The sequence below is a fragment of the Octodon degus genome, unplaced genomic scaffold (genome assembly GCF_000260255.1).
Source record: "Octodon degus isolate 3935 unplaced genomic scaffold, OctDeg1.0 scaffold00050, whole genome shotgun sequence".
Classification (NCBI taxonomy): Eukaryota; Metazoa; Chordata; class Mammalia; order Rodentia; family Octodontidae; genus Octodon; species Octodon degus.
The window spans coordinates 12,413,225-12,428,660 of record NW_004524626.1 but is presented as its reverse complement, the minus strand read 5'-3'; the positions used below and the strand labels follow the sequence as shown (position 1 = coordinate 12,428,660).

General features: G+C 43.1%; 1 protein-coding gene across 1 annotated transcript in view; it reads right to left on the bottom strand.

The window, feature by feature from the left end:
• The window catches only part of LOC101559686 (zinc finger protein OZF-like), a 38,048-nt gene that overhangs the window by 2,488 nt on the left and 20,124 nt on the right, over positions 1-15,436 (bottom strand). The window contains exon 5 of the mRNA XM_023716789.1: positions 2,683-2,685. Within this exon, the coding sequence (XP_023572557.1) occupies positions 2,683-2,685 (3 nt within the window). The remainder of the gene's footprint in view (positions 1-2,682; positions 2,686-15,436) is intronic.

Sequence of the window (15,436 nt, the reverse complement as noted above, 5' to 3'; positions counted from 1 at the left end):
CACTTCCCACATTCCTTACATTTTTGGGATTTCTCTCCAGAAGAAATTGTTACATATTGACTGAGGTGTGAGGAAAAGGCAAATGCTCTCCAACATTCCTCACATTCACAGAGTGTTTGTTCAGTGTGGGTTTCCATGGGATTAGTAAGACATGGAAAATACTGAAAGGTTTTTTCATATTCCTCCAATTTGTAGGGATTTTCTCCACTGAAAACTTGAAGATCCATAGCAAGGCTACACCTCCAACCCTAGGAAAATATGAATTTTAAAAACATTATAAATCAATCCATTCTGGAGTAAGTCATCAACAGTTCTCACAATACTAATAGGGATCAACTTATTTCTCCACAGAGTTGTGGAGACATTAAAGATAAGGACAACAGATTGACTTAGTTCCTGAAGGTAAATATTCATAAAAGTGACAACAAAGGACAGTTCTTTTAGAGATATGATGAAGGTTTAGAATACATCCCATAATCAGTACTGACAGCCATGGAAACAGATCAGACATCTCCAATTAAAGATATGCTTTTGAATGTTAATTATGTATTAGACATACCTTTACCTCTTGGCCTAGTCCTCAAAGAATGTTGATAATGGTACTTAGTCAAGAGCACATCTGTTATCTACTCCATTTGGACTAGAGATTCACAGGCTTGCTGTGTAATAGATCATGTTTTCTGTACACTTTAAGCAAGATCCTGAAAGGCCAGTGAAAGGTGCTACTTGGCAAATAGACAATTTTCTTTGACAGACAATGCTGAACTGGTGCCAGTGCTGACAGCACCGATGTCCATGGCAAATCCTATTGACATGAATTAAGTACATTTGTATAAATGTTAACAGTATAACTTGACATAGTTTGTTACTCATGGTTAATTAGTGTCTGACAAAGGAACAAGAGAGGGCTGGTGGCTATAGCTTGGTGGTAGAGCTTCCACTAGAATGCAAAAGGTTCTGGTATCCCATTAACAGGAGCACAAATAAAAAGTAAACATTGGACAGGACAATGAAATAATTTGAGAGACTATATTTACACATCTTTTATTATAGTATATTGTTATGATTGTTAAGTTTTATTAGTTATTGCTATTAATGTCTATCATACCTAATGGCAGCCTTAGAAAGTATCCTTGTAGGGGCTGGGGAGATGGCTCAGTGGAATAAGCACTTCCCTGGCAAGCTCAAGAGCCTGAATTCAATCCCCGGTTCCGCCAAAAAAAAAGTATCCTTATGGATGAGGGACAGACTACCATACTGTCTATTTTGCCCAAAGGCCTTCAGAGGGAGAGAAGTACCCAATGAAAGGACCATGAGACCACTGTACATCGGAGCATCCTTCATGAGGGTAAACATGAGCAAAGCCAGCAAAGAAAAACACATAAGGTCTAGTGTAGTGCTAGTGATCTGAGTTCCCAATGGAACATAAAGGTGCCATTAATAATGGAAAATGTACTTTCAGAATATGGTACTGCTGGGGATGTAGCTCACTGATAGAGCTCTTGACTAACAGAATGTGGTACTGAGTTGAAATATGGATAAACAGTGACTGCAGTAGACATATCTGATATGCTAGGTTGTGAGGGAATGCTTGAGAGGATAACAGGAGGCTTCAGGTAGTGGGTGGTCTTCTGAGGAAGTTAAGGACTTGAATGATGGGTAGATACTTTTTGGACAAAGCTTTAATTTTCAGTATTTTTAGTAATGTATGCCACATTTCTCAAGGCATGAACATGTAGGGATGTACATTTTGGCGGAGAGTAAAGAATGCACCTGAGTCACAAGCTAAGCAGCTTTGGAAAAATAGCCAAACATGTAACCCCAGCTACTCATAAGATTGAGGCAGCTGGATGTGATGGTAAACACCTGTAATCCAGCACTCAAGAAGCTGAGGCAGGAGGATCACTCTGAATTTGGGCTACAGAGTGAGGTCAAAGTCAGCCTGAAACTGCATAGTGAGATACTGTCTCAAAAAATAAATACATAGGGGCTGGTGAGATGGCTCAGTGGTCTAAAGCACCTACTTAGAACAAGCTTGGCAAAGCACAGGGACCGCGGTTCGGTCCCCCAGCACCACATGCCAGCCAGCCCTGCCCCCTGGTGGGCTGAGCTGGCCACACACACACACACACACACACACAAATAAATAAATAAAATTTAAAAATAAATAAATAAATAATAAATAAAAAGTGAATAAAAAAAAAAAAAGAAGAAGAAGACTGAATCAATAGGAATAGTTTGAAGCCAGCTTGGGCTAATTAGCAAGACCCTATCTCGAGGATAAAAGAAGGGCTAAGGCCACATGCCATGCGGGCCCTGCCCGTGGGCATGCTGAACCAGCCATGAGACCAGATGTGGTGGTACAGGCTTGTAATCAGCTCTGGGGAGGTTGAAAACATGAGGATCGCTACAAGTCTGGGTTGTGTAGTGAGACCCTATACCAAATACATTTTTTAAAAAAGGGCTAAGGATGTAGCTCAAGGCTGGGTCTGATCCCCAGCACCACACACACATACATACACATACTTACAAAAAGGACTAGAGGTGTGGGTGGAGGCTGGAGATATAGCTCAGTGGCACTGTGCCTACCTGGTGAACACAAGTCTTGAGTTTGATTTCTAGTCCCCCCCACCACCTCCCCACCCTGAAAAAAAGGGCCTGGCAATATAGCTCAGGGTGAACTTCCTTGTTTCAGACCTAAACATCATAAAAACAAACAAACAACAACAAAAATATTGGGACAATAGGGGCCAGGGAGATGGCTCAGTGGAATAAGTGCTTCTCTGGCAAGTGCAAGGTCCTCAGTTCAATCCCTGGTTCCGCAAAAACAAAATAAATAAATAAATAAATACAAGATTAATGTATTTAAGAGTTTATTTCTTATACTGGAAATTGAGATATTATGATTGTCAGTTTTTGGGACCTAGAAGATACTGAAAGATCTCCTGAATGACTCTTCCAAGGGCCACAGACTGAATAAAATTTTGAAAGTTAAAAAGTATACCTGAGTTACTCTAAGAAATTTGTGAAATTCTAAATGGCCTGAGTTCAATTCCCAGTACTGGGAAAAAAAAAAAAAAATCTAAATAGAAGTCAAGAGTATTCTTTTAAGAACTTTATATGGCAGCTATCGTGTGTGTAGGGACACCTGTAGGATTTTTTATTTCAGTACTAGGTATTCCATCAAGAGCCTTCACATACTGGGCAACTCTATCACAGAGCTACAGCCTCGTGCTACATATGCAACTTTGATTCCTATTTTGTGTGCTCCAAGATATCACAGGAGTTTTGGCTGATTTTAATCTTTTTTACCTAAAGAAGAAAATCTTCAGCCCCTGCTCACTAATTTATAGTGCAGGCAAAAATGGGACAACTAGTTGCACATAGCATCCAAATTCCCCATCATCGCCTGTATGATGCTCAGTGGCAATGTCTGACAGGTCACAAACTCTGTCTTTCACAGGGTCAATCCCAAGAAGCTCTTTAGATACCCACAGGGTCTGGGACAGGAGTGACCCCTCCTATACTCTGCTCTGTCAACAGACAGAGGACAGAAAAAGTCACTGCCCTTACAGGTAGAATATACCAGAGGGCCCGGATGTGGTTCCATACTGTATTAGGACTGCCTTGGTACACATGTCAAGCTTGTGGGGCATCCTTGATCCTAAGTAAAGTAGGCAGCTGGGTATGGACAGTTGACTCAGGCTCACCATCTATAAAGGGCATTTTCCTGCACAGCCCACTAGGTGGCCACCAACTGTTCTTTTAATGATGTATGGCAGAAGGCTGAGAGAAGCAATTTTCCCCTCCTGTGGTAGTGGAGATTGCACCCACAGTTCGAATTTCTGCACTGAGCTACATCCTCAACCCATTTTTCATGTTTCACTTTGAGACAAAGCTGCCCTAAAAAGCTAAGTTACACAAGTTGGTTCTGCTTCAGTTGCCTAAAGCGCTAGAGTTACAGGCATCTCATCACACTCAGCACGAAGAGGCAATTTTTTCCATTAGACACCTGGAGTAAATAAGGATTACGAGGAGAGGTCCACAGACTCCAGGAGCCGTAAGAGCAGGTTACCAAAGCAAAGCCTCTATAGTGAAAAAGCATCAACAGACTAACAGCAATGGCTATCCATTTCAACTAGTAAGTAAAACCTGCGAATTAAGAATGTATTCCTGCCAAAACTAAAAGGACTAAAAGATGTTGGACTCATGTATCAGTAGTAAGTATGCCAGACAAATGCTAAAAAAAGGGCTGGTGAGATGGCTCAGTGGTCTAAAGCACCTATTTAGAACAAGCTTAGCAAAGCACAGGGAACACGGTTCAATACCCAGCACCACATGCCAGCCAGCCCCGCCCCCTGGTGGGCTGAGCTGGCCACACACACACACACACACACACACACACACACACAAATAAATAAATTTTTTTTTTAAATGCTAAAAAAAGAGTATGTTATCAGTGTCACATCATACCTGGAGTTCTGGAGAAAAATGAATCCAATTAGGAGCTGTCTACATAGACTGACTGAAAACTGCAGAGGCACCCACAGGCAGCCTACGGAAACTGCAGTGTGCCCCTGCTGAGGTGGAGGCCGTGGCAGCTGAGAGGCTGTTAAAAGAGGCACAGGAAAGCACATGTTAGCTAGTACGTAAGAGCAAAATATTCAGCAGTTGTTGACTGATCAGAATTGCAATTTTTCATATTACTGAGTATTGGAAACAGGAACCTTTTTGTCAGAACTACAGCTTTAAGGTTGTAGTAATGCACTGGATGGTGCTATTTATGTATTATCTAGCAATCGATCAAGTCTATCCATATAATTTATCAGATTTAACAGAAGTCAACATTGGGAAGAAGGATGATAATCATGCTTTATTACCTCTTAGAAGTCCAATTTTTGTATCTCCAAAAACCCTATTTTAATTTACATTCAGCCATCTGTACTATTTTAATGAGAGTACATGGGATTCCCTATGTCAAATCAATTATGAAAAACAAAAATTTAACATTAATTTACTATCTATTATATCAAAACATCTACACTCATGATGGAATATTTTAGGGCAGTGGGTATGGTGCCAATTCAGACAACTGGACATTTATCAAGAGGCATAGGGCTGGTGAGATGGCTCAGTGGTCTAAAGCACCTACTTAGAACAAGCTTAGCAAAGCATAGGCACAGGGACCGCGGTTCAATCCCCAGCACCACATGCCAGCGTGCCCTGCCCCCTGGTGGGCTGAGCTGGCCACACACACACACACACACACACACGCATAAATAAAAAAAAAAAAAAAAAAAAAAAAGAGGCATAGCCAGGGCTGGGGAAATAGCTCAGTGGTCTAAGTGTCTACCTGGCAAGTGCAAGATCCCTCATTCAATCCTCGGTACTGCATGCCATGCTAGCCCTGAAACCAAGCATGGTAACGTACACCTGTAATCTCTGTAATCCCAAAACTGGGGAGGCTGAGACAAGAGGATCACTGTGAGTCTGAACTGCATAGCGAGACCCTGTACCAATAGGGAAAAAAAGGAACAGGTTCTTTCTTTTTTTTTTTTTTTCTTTTTTTTTTTCATTTTATGCTTTTAGACACCTGAATTGTAGGCCTCTACTATTTGTCCTAGAGAAGTTACAGGCTTGGGAGGCTGAGACAAAAAAATCAAAGTTTGAAGGCTGGGGAGATGGCTCAATAGCGCAAGGGCCTGAGTTCAATCCCTAGTTCAAAAAAAAAAAAAGAAAAGAAAAGAAAGAAAGAAAGAAAGAAAGAAAATCACAGTTTGAGACCAAGTTCAGCTATACAACAACACAACCATATCTCAAAAAATTAAGAGAAAACTACAGAATTTTTTTTTTTTTTTTTCAGAACCAGGGATTGAACTCAGGCCCTTGCCCTTGCACTTGCCAGGCAAGCACTTATTCTACTGAGCTATCTCCCCAGCCCCCTACTGCAGAAATTTTACTGATGAAAGACTTGTATAGCATGTCCAAGGCCCTGAATTCCATACCCAGAACTTACCCCATCCTCTCAAAAAAAAAAAAAAAAGGGAGGGCTGGCAAGATAGCTCAGTGGACTAAGTGCCTGCTTAGGCAAGTGCAGGGACCAGAGTTTGATCCCCCTCCGGCATGCCCATGATGTGGTCTGGCCCCCAGGCATAGTGGCACATACCTGTAATCCCCTCGCTGGAAGGCTTGAAAATAGGAGGATCACTATGGGTCTGAGCTGTGTAGTGAGACCCTGCACAAAATATATTAAAAAAATAAAAACCCTAAAGACAGAGGAAGGTGAAGGAGCCAGGTGAATCACTGCAACCTCTCCTTGCCATGGCCCTTTGTCTTCAGTACTCAGCACTCTCACTGCCTTTTAAAATCTTACCCAAATCTTTTTAAATGATTTCCTCCATTAGGCAAAAGTACTTTTCCTTTCTGTTCAAATATCTAACAAGCTCCTGAAAATCCAGAATAGCCTCCTGCTGTAGAGTCCAAAGTAACCTCGGGGTGCTGGGATCCATATCCTGGGGAGCACAGATATTCTAGATGTGTATTTGCCTTGCTGTTACTTAGTATGTAGAAGCTGCTTGTTATACCCAAGCTGTATGCTTCTGCAACCAACAGTTCAGAAAATGTTTCACCCACATTTATGGCCCTCACAGCACTGACTCCAGTCAAGCCCTTTCACTCAATCACAGCAGATCACTGCAACCAGCTAGTCTGATCAGACACCTGTCATGTACTCAAGTGGCTCATCAAAATGAAAGGTGGAAACCCTTACTAAAAATTCAGCTACATGCCAACAGGGACATAACCCTCTCAAAGGAAAGGGTCTGCCTCTGAAAAAGATTGCTACAAATCAGAGAATTCTATAGTACTACTCCCCACAACCAGAACATACAGCTCCAAAAACTGATAAGCAAGTGCAGAAATGGATCTGGTAACAATTTTGTTTCTGGTGTCAGTAACTAAGAGCGCTGCAGATTTGGAGATCTCTGTCCCTTTTGGGAACTCTTTCACCTAGAGGCCACAACTGTGTTCCCAATACACTGGAAAGGCAGATTGATTGTTATGGCTTGTTGCCTGTTCTGACTTGTATCTAGATGCTCCCTAAAAGCCTCGTGCAGTCATAGGTGGGGATTTTTGGAAGTGGCTGGATCTAGGGTGTGTGCTGCTGGGATTAAGGATGTAGTGCTGAGATTAAGAGTAACCCACCCTGGGTATGAGTGCTACCTGCCTAAGGTAACCTAGATGGAATATAAGGGACAGAAGGAGGGCTGCTGCCATTGCGTGCTGCTTCACTGTTTTACCATGGACTGTTTCTTCTCTGTGATGCCCCCTGCCATGTCACCTGCCTTGGAACCAGCCAACTACAGACTGAAACTTCTACAAACTGTGAAGTAAATAAACCTCTCCTTTAACTTTGGATGTCGGGTATTTTATCTCAAGGTAAGTAATGAAGATGCTACTAACCATTTTGGGCCCCTAGTACCATTAAATTAAGATGGGGTAAGAGGGTGTTAATCTACTGGTGGGGGTGACAGATCACACTTACCAAAGGGAAATTGGAGTACTACTATAAAACGGAGGCAAGGAGGACAGAGTAAAGGGGCCACCTGATATACCCAAGCTGTATTGTAAAGACAATGAAGGTCTTAGAATGAGGGAATCAGAAATGAATATCTGAGTCACTGGACCAGGTAAAAAACCCACAGCAGCTACGGGTGGGGCTGAGGTAAAGGAATTATGAAACTGGTCACGGATGAAGTAAACCCTGCACATAAACCACACCTTCAAAGTCTATTACAGATACAAAAGTTGTGGTAGTAGTGCCTGTTTTTTCACTTTGAGTATTATATGTATTATACAAATGTTTATGTAAATTATTCATGTGCTTCTATCACCTTCCATTTCCATTTCATATACAAGTTAGGGACAAATTTACACTTTAGTCAGTAGCTAAAAGGATATTCATTGGGAGTATGATTACATTTAAATCAAAATTAACATGGCCTGTGATGGGGTAATGTCTTCCTTTTCATGCATGAGAATGGTGAGAACTGCTTCCCTTGAGTCTTGCTAGGTAGAAACACAGGGCTGTTTAATTATTACAGGGAATTCACATCTGCGTAGAAAGAATATATGTGCACAGTGAGCAGCCAAAGTGTGACTGGGCCACTTATCAATTTGTTCAGCTTGGCTTCAGACTGACCTTCACTATCTGCTATGGAATAAAGGGCTGGATTCTTCAAACTGTCTCTTACATAAAACACTTCCAGCTCTGTCAGGTGGGAGAGTGCTGGATGGACAAGTGGTGTGAAGTCAGGAAGATCTTGCATGAACGGGTCTGTCCCACCTGCCTAGAATGCATGCCCCTGGATGATCTCAAAGGGCTGACCCACTGTGCCCCCACTCCCCAGGCCATCCTAGCATGGTCACTGAACACTCAAAAGGACTTCTGCTAGGAGGGGTGCCCTCTGCACAGAGCAACCAACCTGATGGCTCCTTTCTGCCGCCTTCATAACAGACACTGCATTCTGCACACTGCACCTGCTTGCAGCTTCTCTGCAGTCACCCACAGTAAGCCTGTGCCCCAAGGACTTTACCAGTGAAAGTGTGGAGAACTCTCCTACCTCACAGATCACATTCACTCTTAGCTGTAGTTATCCTGTATATTACATTCACATAACTTGAAATACTCTTGTTATGATAGTAACAATCACATTATATAAAAACCTCAAGCGTACAATATATGGCATTATATTTAGCCAGTTCCTGGTCGTTTCTGTTGCTTTCCCTTCATTCCTAATATTCCAAATTTGTGGCAGTAAAATTTCTTATCCAAGACCATTACTCATAATTTATTATTTTTCATACTTTATTTAAAGTACATCCCCAGGTAGATTCCTAGTGCCACACATTTTTATAAAGCCTCCAGTTTTTTGATAGGGTCTTACTTTGTAATGAAGCTGGCCTTCAACTCGCATTGATACTCCTACCTTAGCCTGTGTAAGGATTACAGTGCACACCAACACACTCAGCTCAGCCCTTGCATTTGGTGCAGGGACAGTACTGGGGACTGAACCTAGTGCTTCTGTGCGGAGCTAGAGCCCTGATACTTCTCTGCATACTTTATTTTGTGGCAGAAACTCAAGGCACTAACTTTTCCAGGCCAGGCTCAAATTTATAATCCTCTTGCGATAGCCTCCCAGTGTGCTGATTACTGACATCCCCACCACACCTGATTTTATTTTATTCTATTTTGTGTGTATGTGTGCGTGGTGCAGAGGATTGAACCCAGAGCCTTATGCACAATAGGCAAGCACACGTACTGAGCTAGATCCCCACAATGTTTAAAGAGAATCCAGGCCTCCATGAAGTACAGATACTCTTTTCGCTGGCTAAGGACTCTTGATTTGGAAGTCTTCCATGTGGGAAGAACTGCAGGCAGCCTCTAGGAGCTGTGGCAGGCACCAAGCTGCAGCAAGCAAGTTCTGTAGCTCAATGGAAATGCATTTTACCAGTTACAGGGCAAGCAGACGGTCTCTTCCTAGCTAAGCGTCTCTCAAAAGCCAAATGAGAATCAGCCCAGAAGATATCTTGGTTGCAGCCCGGTGAGAAACTGTGCAGAGCACGTAAGTAAGGTGCACTTGGACTCTGCACTGATAAGGGTGTGAGATAACAAGTGTACGTTCTTGGGCTGGGAGAGTAGCTCAGTGATAGGAAGCATGCTTACCACACACGAGGCCGTGGCTTCAATCCCCAGCACTCTTCTGGGTGGCAGGGTGGGTGGGTAAGGTTTGAGACAAGGTCTCTCTACACCGTTCAGGCTGGCCTTAAATTTGTAGTGGTCCTCCTGCCTCAGCCTCCCAAACGCTGAGCTGAAGGTCTGCACCACCAGACCTGGTTCTCAGTGAGCAAGCGGGTGAGTGAGTGAGCAAGATGGACAGGCGGACAGACGAGAGAGCAACAGAGAGAGGGAAACGGGGAGGGAGGGAGACAGAAAAAAAAATAGTTTCAAGATTATTCTTTGTTTTTTTGTTTTTTGAGACTGGATCTTGCTATATAGTTTAGGCTGGCCTTGGGTTTCATTATGTGGCCCAGGCTAGCCTGGAACTCACAACAATCCTCCTGCCTCAGCCCCCTGAGAGCTGGAATTAGGAAGCAACATATTCATGTTAATAGAATCCACCTGCAGCATTTTCTCTACTTCTGACTTATACTGTAGGGTATTCCATAATATGAATATACCACAATTTACTTTTTTCCTCCTTGGATCTACAGTTGAGTGTCTTCTCCCCTACTTAGGGCTTTTTAAAATTTGTATTAGTACATGTTTACAGTGCATTATGAGTATATTGACATATCTTAATTCTTTTTACTTTCCCTTCCCCTTCGCTCCCTCTTTCCTATCTCTGGATGTTTTATTTATTTTTTTTAAATTTAATTTAACTTTTTCAGTACTCAGACTCAAACCCAGGGCCTCAAACTTGGCAGGCAGGCACTGCCCCTCTAAGCTACATTCCTGGTCCTGGTTTTTTTGTTTGTTTTGGGTTTTTAATTTTGTTTTTTCTCAGACAGTGTCTAGCTGTGTAGGCCAGGCTAATCTTGAATTCATTATGTATCCCAGAATGGCCTTGAACTCACTTTGTAGCCCAGACTGGCTTTTAATTATCAACCCTTACAGCTTAGCCTTGCAAATGCTGGGATTATAAACATGCACTCTGTATGTGGCATCCCATAATAATGACCAAAGTCTTGGCAACCACAACAGAGCTACAAAAGGCAACCATTATAAGCTGCCTTCCCTGTCATCGTTTCTTAACTTCACTTAACACTATAATTAGTGGGTTCCATTTAAGTTTGAAATAGATTCAGCTCTCCTGCATTAAACATTTCAGAAGGTTCCTCTGGCCTCAGAATACAATGGGGAACATGTCATTGCTCTCACATTAATCCCCTTTCTCCAGCCTGTTTTTCTATCACTCTTTCTCACTCGGTGCTCAGCTTCAGCCAATTCGCTTTCCACAGTCCAAAAAATACACTAAAGTCCTAGCTGGGTGTGGTGGCCCACACCTGTAATCCAAGCACAGGGGAGGTTGCGTCAGGAGGATCAAGACTTCCAGTCCACCTTGGGCTAAATAACAAATTCAAGGCTAGGCTGAACTGCACACCAGGACACTGACTAAACAACAAAAAAAAGTATCCCATTCTGGGATACATAATGAAGTCAAGATTAGCCTGGCCTACACAGCTAGTCTCAAATGCTCTGGGATTTTGCTCAGAAGTCATTTTTAGCTGAAATGTTCTCACCTTCTGTACTCCTCCCCACTCTAGCGCACCACCTTGACTAATCAAATCTTACAATTGTTCTGTGTTTAAATCCTTCTCAGTGTGTCCCAGTCTCTCCCTCTTATTTTGTGTGTATGGCATTTAGTGACTGAGCCCATGGTCCTAGGCATGCTAGACAAAGGCTCCACAGTCGAGCTACATTCCAAGCTCTTTTTAAAATTGTATTTTATAGTCTTGCTAAGTGACTTAGAATGGGCCTGAATTTTCAATCCTTGCACCTCAGCCTCTAGAGTAGCCGGTACTAGAGTTGCACCACCACCTTCATTTTTACTACTGCATTCTTAAGCCTACAAAACAAATTTCCTGGTATTTATTTAAAATCCGTCTCATGCCACCAGGTATGGTGGCACATGCCTATAATCCCAGCACTCAGCAGGCTGAAGCAGGAGGACCAAGTTCCAGGCCAGCCTATACTACATAGTGAGTTCAAGGTCAGCCTGAACTACACAGGGAGACCATCACAAAACAAAAACAAAATAGAATTTTAAAGGCTCTGTCTCATGGTGGGAGTACCGTATCTGTTGGTTTTGTTCTGTTTTTGTGGTGAGATTGAATCCAGAGCTCTGCATATATTAGGAAAGTGCTCTACCATTAAGCTACACCCGCTGCCCAACTACTGTATTACTTTCTGAATGATCATTGATTTGGAGTCTGCAAGAGAGCCTCAAAGACATTGAATTTAAGGAATCAGTGGTTCTCTGTAGATCATCTTGAAAACAAATATTTGTCATAAAAATGTTACAGTATATTACTGCACAAATACAAGGCATACAGAATTAGAAAAAAAATTAAGACTTCTAATAAATATCCATCCTTAGTGCAACATAAGAATAAAAACAAATTTTATTTCTTCGGAGACAGGGTCTTACTATATAGTCCAGGCTGACTCCAACTCGCAGCCATCATCCCACTTCAGGCTTCGAGTAGTTGGGCTTACAGCCGTGCACCACCAAGCCGGGCCTTAACGTGTGTGTATGTATGTGTGTGTGCGCGCGCGCGTTACTGCGATGGAACCGCCGGCATTCGCACTAAACTACATCCCCACCCTCGACATTTTTTTTAGATTTTACAACAGAGACTCGTTTTGTAGCTAAACTGCCCAGACGCGGCCCGAGTTTTGACACTGATCTAGTATCTCGCTGGGATTCCAGCGTGAAGCGGGTAACAGCGGGCGCGCCCCAGGCCCCGCCGAGCGCACCCGAGCCCACTCCTCCCGGCGCCGACGCCCGCGGCCTCTCCAGCTGCCCGCGCCCGCCCAGCCCGCGGCCTTCGCCCGCCCGCCCTGCGCGCCAGCTCGCTCCCCCGAGGCGCCTCCGCGCCCCGGGCCAAACCCGCCCTTCCACATCCCCTCTGCCCCCAGGCAGTCCCCAGGCCGCGGAACTCACAAAAGCCGGAGTGGCCCGCACGACTCGGAAGGTAACAAGTCTCCAGGCTCGCCGAGGCACGGCCGGAAGAGAGCGCGCCGGCGCCGACGTCACTTCCGCTCGCGCTCGGCCGGGGGCGGGGCCGGGCCGGGAAGCCGGCGCTCCTGGCAAGAGTTCTAGTCTCCTGCGGCAGTGTTCTTCGCCCGCTCGCAGCGGGGCTGGTGGTCAAAAAGGGGCACAACTGAGGTTGGCGGGGCTCCGAGCTGCTAGGAGTCGTGGCGTGGGGGCTGGGTTGGAGGTGGGGTCGGGCCTGTTGCGAGGTTTCCATTGCGAGGATCTGCTTGGGGCTTCACGCAGGTTATGCTCAAAATTCGTTCTACCTCCTGCACCCGCTCCGCAGATGATCCCTCGCTCTCAACAATACAATTCATTGGGAGAATGGATGCCACTGTAGCTCCAGAGATGAACACTCTGGGCCCCTGGATGGTGTTGGAATTACTATGAAAAAGTTGGTGGTAGCCACTGTGAATCCTTCCCACAGGTCCCTCCTGCCTCTGCCGTTCCTAGCAGGTTTACAGAAGGGATCGGAGAGGGCTTGGAGGGTTCTCAGTGCTTTTGGCGATCCCTGAAATAACTGGCGAGACTTACGATTTTCCTGTGTATTAGCAGCCCTCTTGCATCTTTCCCGCTGACTGTTCCTTCTGCAGCCAATTCTGCTGAGCCCTGGGCTCCTAAACCGAGGGAGATGAGATCAAGGCTGGATTTACTGTTTCCTCATCTCAGGTCACAGATACTCAGTACCTCTGTGACCGCGAACAGCTTTCAGTGCTATCAAGAGTGAGCCTAGGTCCGAAGGCTCCTCTGATACATTTTAAAGTGTATCAGCTTATGCGCCAAGGACTTTATGTTACAAATTTGTTTTCAGTGTGTAGCAAACTACCCAATAACCCTCAAGCTGAAAATAATGGTTATTATCAAGAGCCACCTGCGGATGACCTTGGCACAGCTCAGTTCTCTTGATTTCTACAGCTCAAAGTGAACCCTAAAACCAACTAACACAAAAATGGGAAACAAAGACTCCGTTTGGGAAATAAAAGAAGTTGTGGCTGTTTATAATGCATTAAAGATGTGCTGGGCTTTGTCAAGGGGTCTAATCTTGATCTCACCACATCTGTTTAGTGGCTCATGTAAGCTGCATTGTACCTAGTGACATTCAGGAGTCTGCACTCAGGAGGTGCAAAGTGGGGAGTCACTGTATGCAAATAGTCCACTTGTGTGAAGAAAAACAGTATTATCAAAGACATTCAAAAATGAAAAGTTTTAGGATAGTAATGGAATATGTAAATTTCAAGCATCAAGATTAAAATCATTTCAGTGAAAATGTAATCAATACAAGAAGGAAGCACAAGATAAAAACAAGGTATCAGATGATTCCAAATTTATTATTACTAATTACATTACACATAATGGACTAAATGTCAAGGTGAAAGAAAAGGATTGTTAGTCAAAAGTTTTCAAGTATTCAGATTTTTTTCATTTCCTGCTTGGATATATATAAAAAGACACATCTGGGCTTAGGGGTGTAGCTCATTGATAAGAGCAGATGCCTAGAGGCCAGAGAAGTACTGCCAGCTCAGTGGCAAGGCGCCTGCCTGATCAGTGTGAGGTCCTGAGATTAATTCCTGGTTAGGAGAAAAAAAAAAAAAAAAAGCCCATATGCCTAACCAAAAAGAAAAAAAGATAAAACCAAGCAAATATGGCCAGATAGGTAACATAATTAAAGGAAAAGAAAGCATAATAGAAGCTTATTTTTTTCAGTACTTGGGATTGAACTCAGGGCCTTGTGACAGGCAAGCACTGTACTAGCAGTTGCATCCCCCGCAGACAGGTTAGACTTTTCAAGACAAATCACAAACCATGCTAGAATACAGCTCAGTGGTACAATACTTGCCCAATAAGAGAAACATCTTGTTCAATCCCAAGGACAGCAAGGGAGGGGAGGTCACAAATCTGAATACTTCTGAGACTAACACAAGAGAAAGAGCACACACAATAATCATTCCAGAATGCAAAAGATGCCCAAAGTAAATTATATAACCAGGAAATGGAAAAAATATAAACTTTGCTCCACATGTGAAAACAAAAACGTACCTAGAAAAATATAATCAAAATGCTTTAAGATACTGCAAGTCATAGTGTTCTATACCCATGAAAGAAATTGAGCAAATTGCTTAAAACTGTAGAAAAAGGATACCTATGGCAGTAAACAATTACTCTAAATCCAGATAATTTAACCTGATAAAGTTATGAAATAAGTAAAACAGGAATACACCCCACTACAGTATATCATATTGACATATATCTACTAAATACCATAACGGCTATTTATTAAAAATTGTTTTGGCGGTGCTTGGGATTGAACACATATGTACTCTACCTAGATACATCCTTAATGCAATTTTTCTACTTCATCTGGTGTTTTTATTTTTTTATGGTACTGGAACTTGAACCCAAGATCTCATGAATGCTTAGGCAAGTGTGCTACCAATGAACTATACCTTTAGTCCCTATTTTGTTCTCCTTATGTAAGAAAAATTACATGTTAATGCTACTCAAATATATCTACAAAAAAATCTCATGTATTAGTAAACATAATCAAGTTAAATATTAAAGACGGTCACACTATATGCTGTGGGGCATGCCGATAATCCCAGCATTCTGGGAAGCTGAGG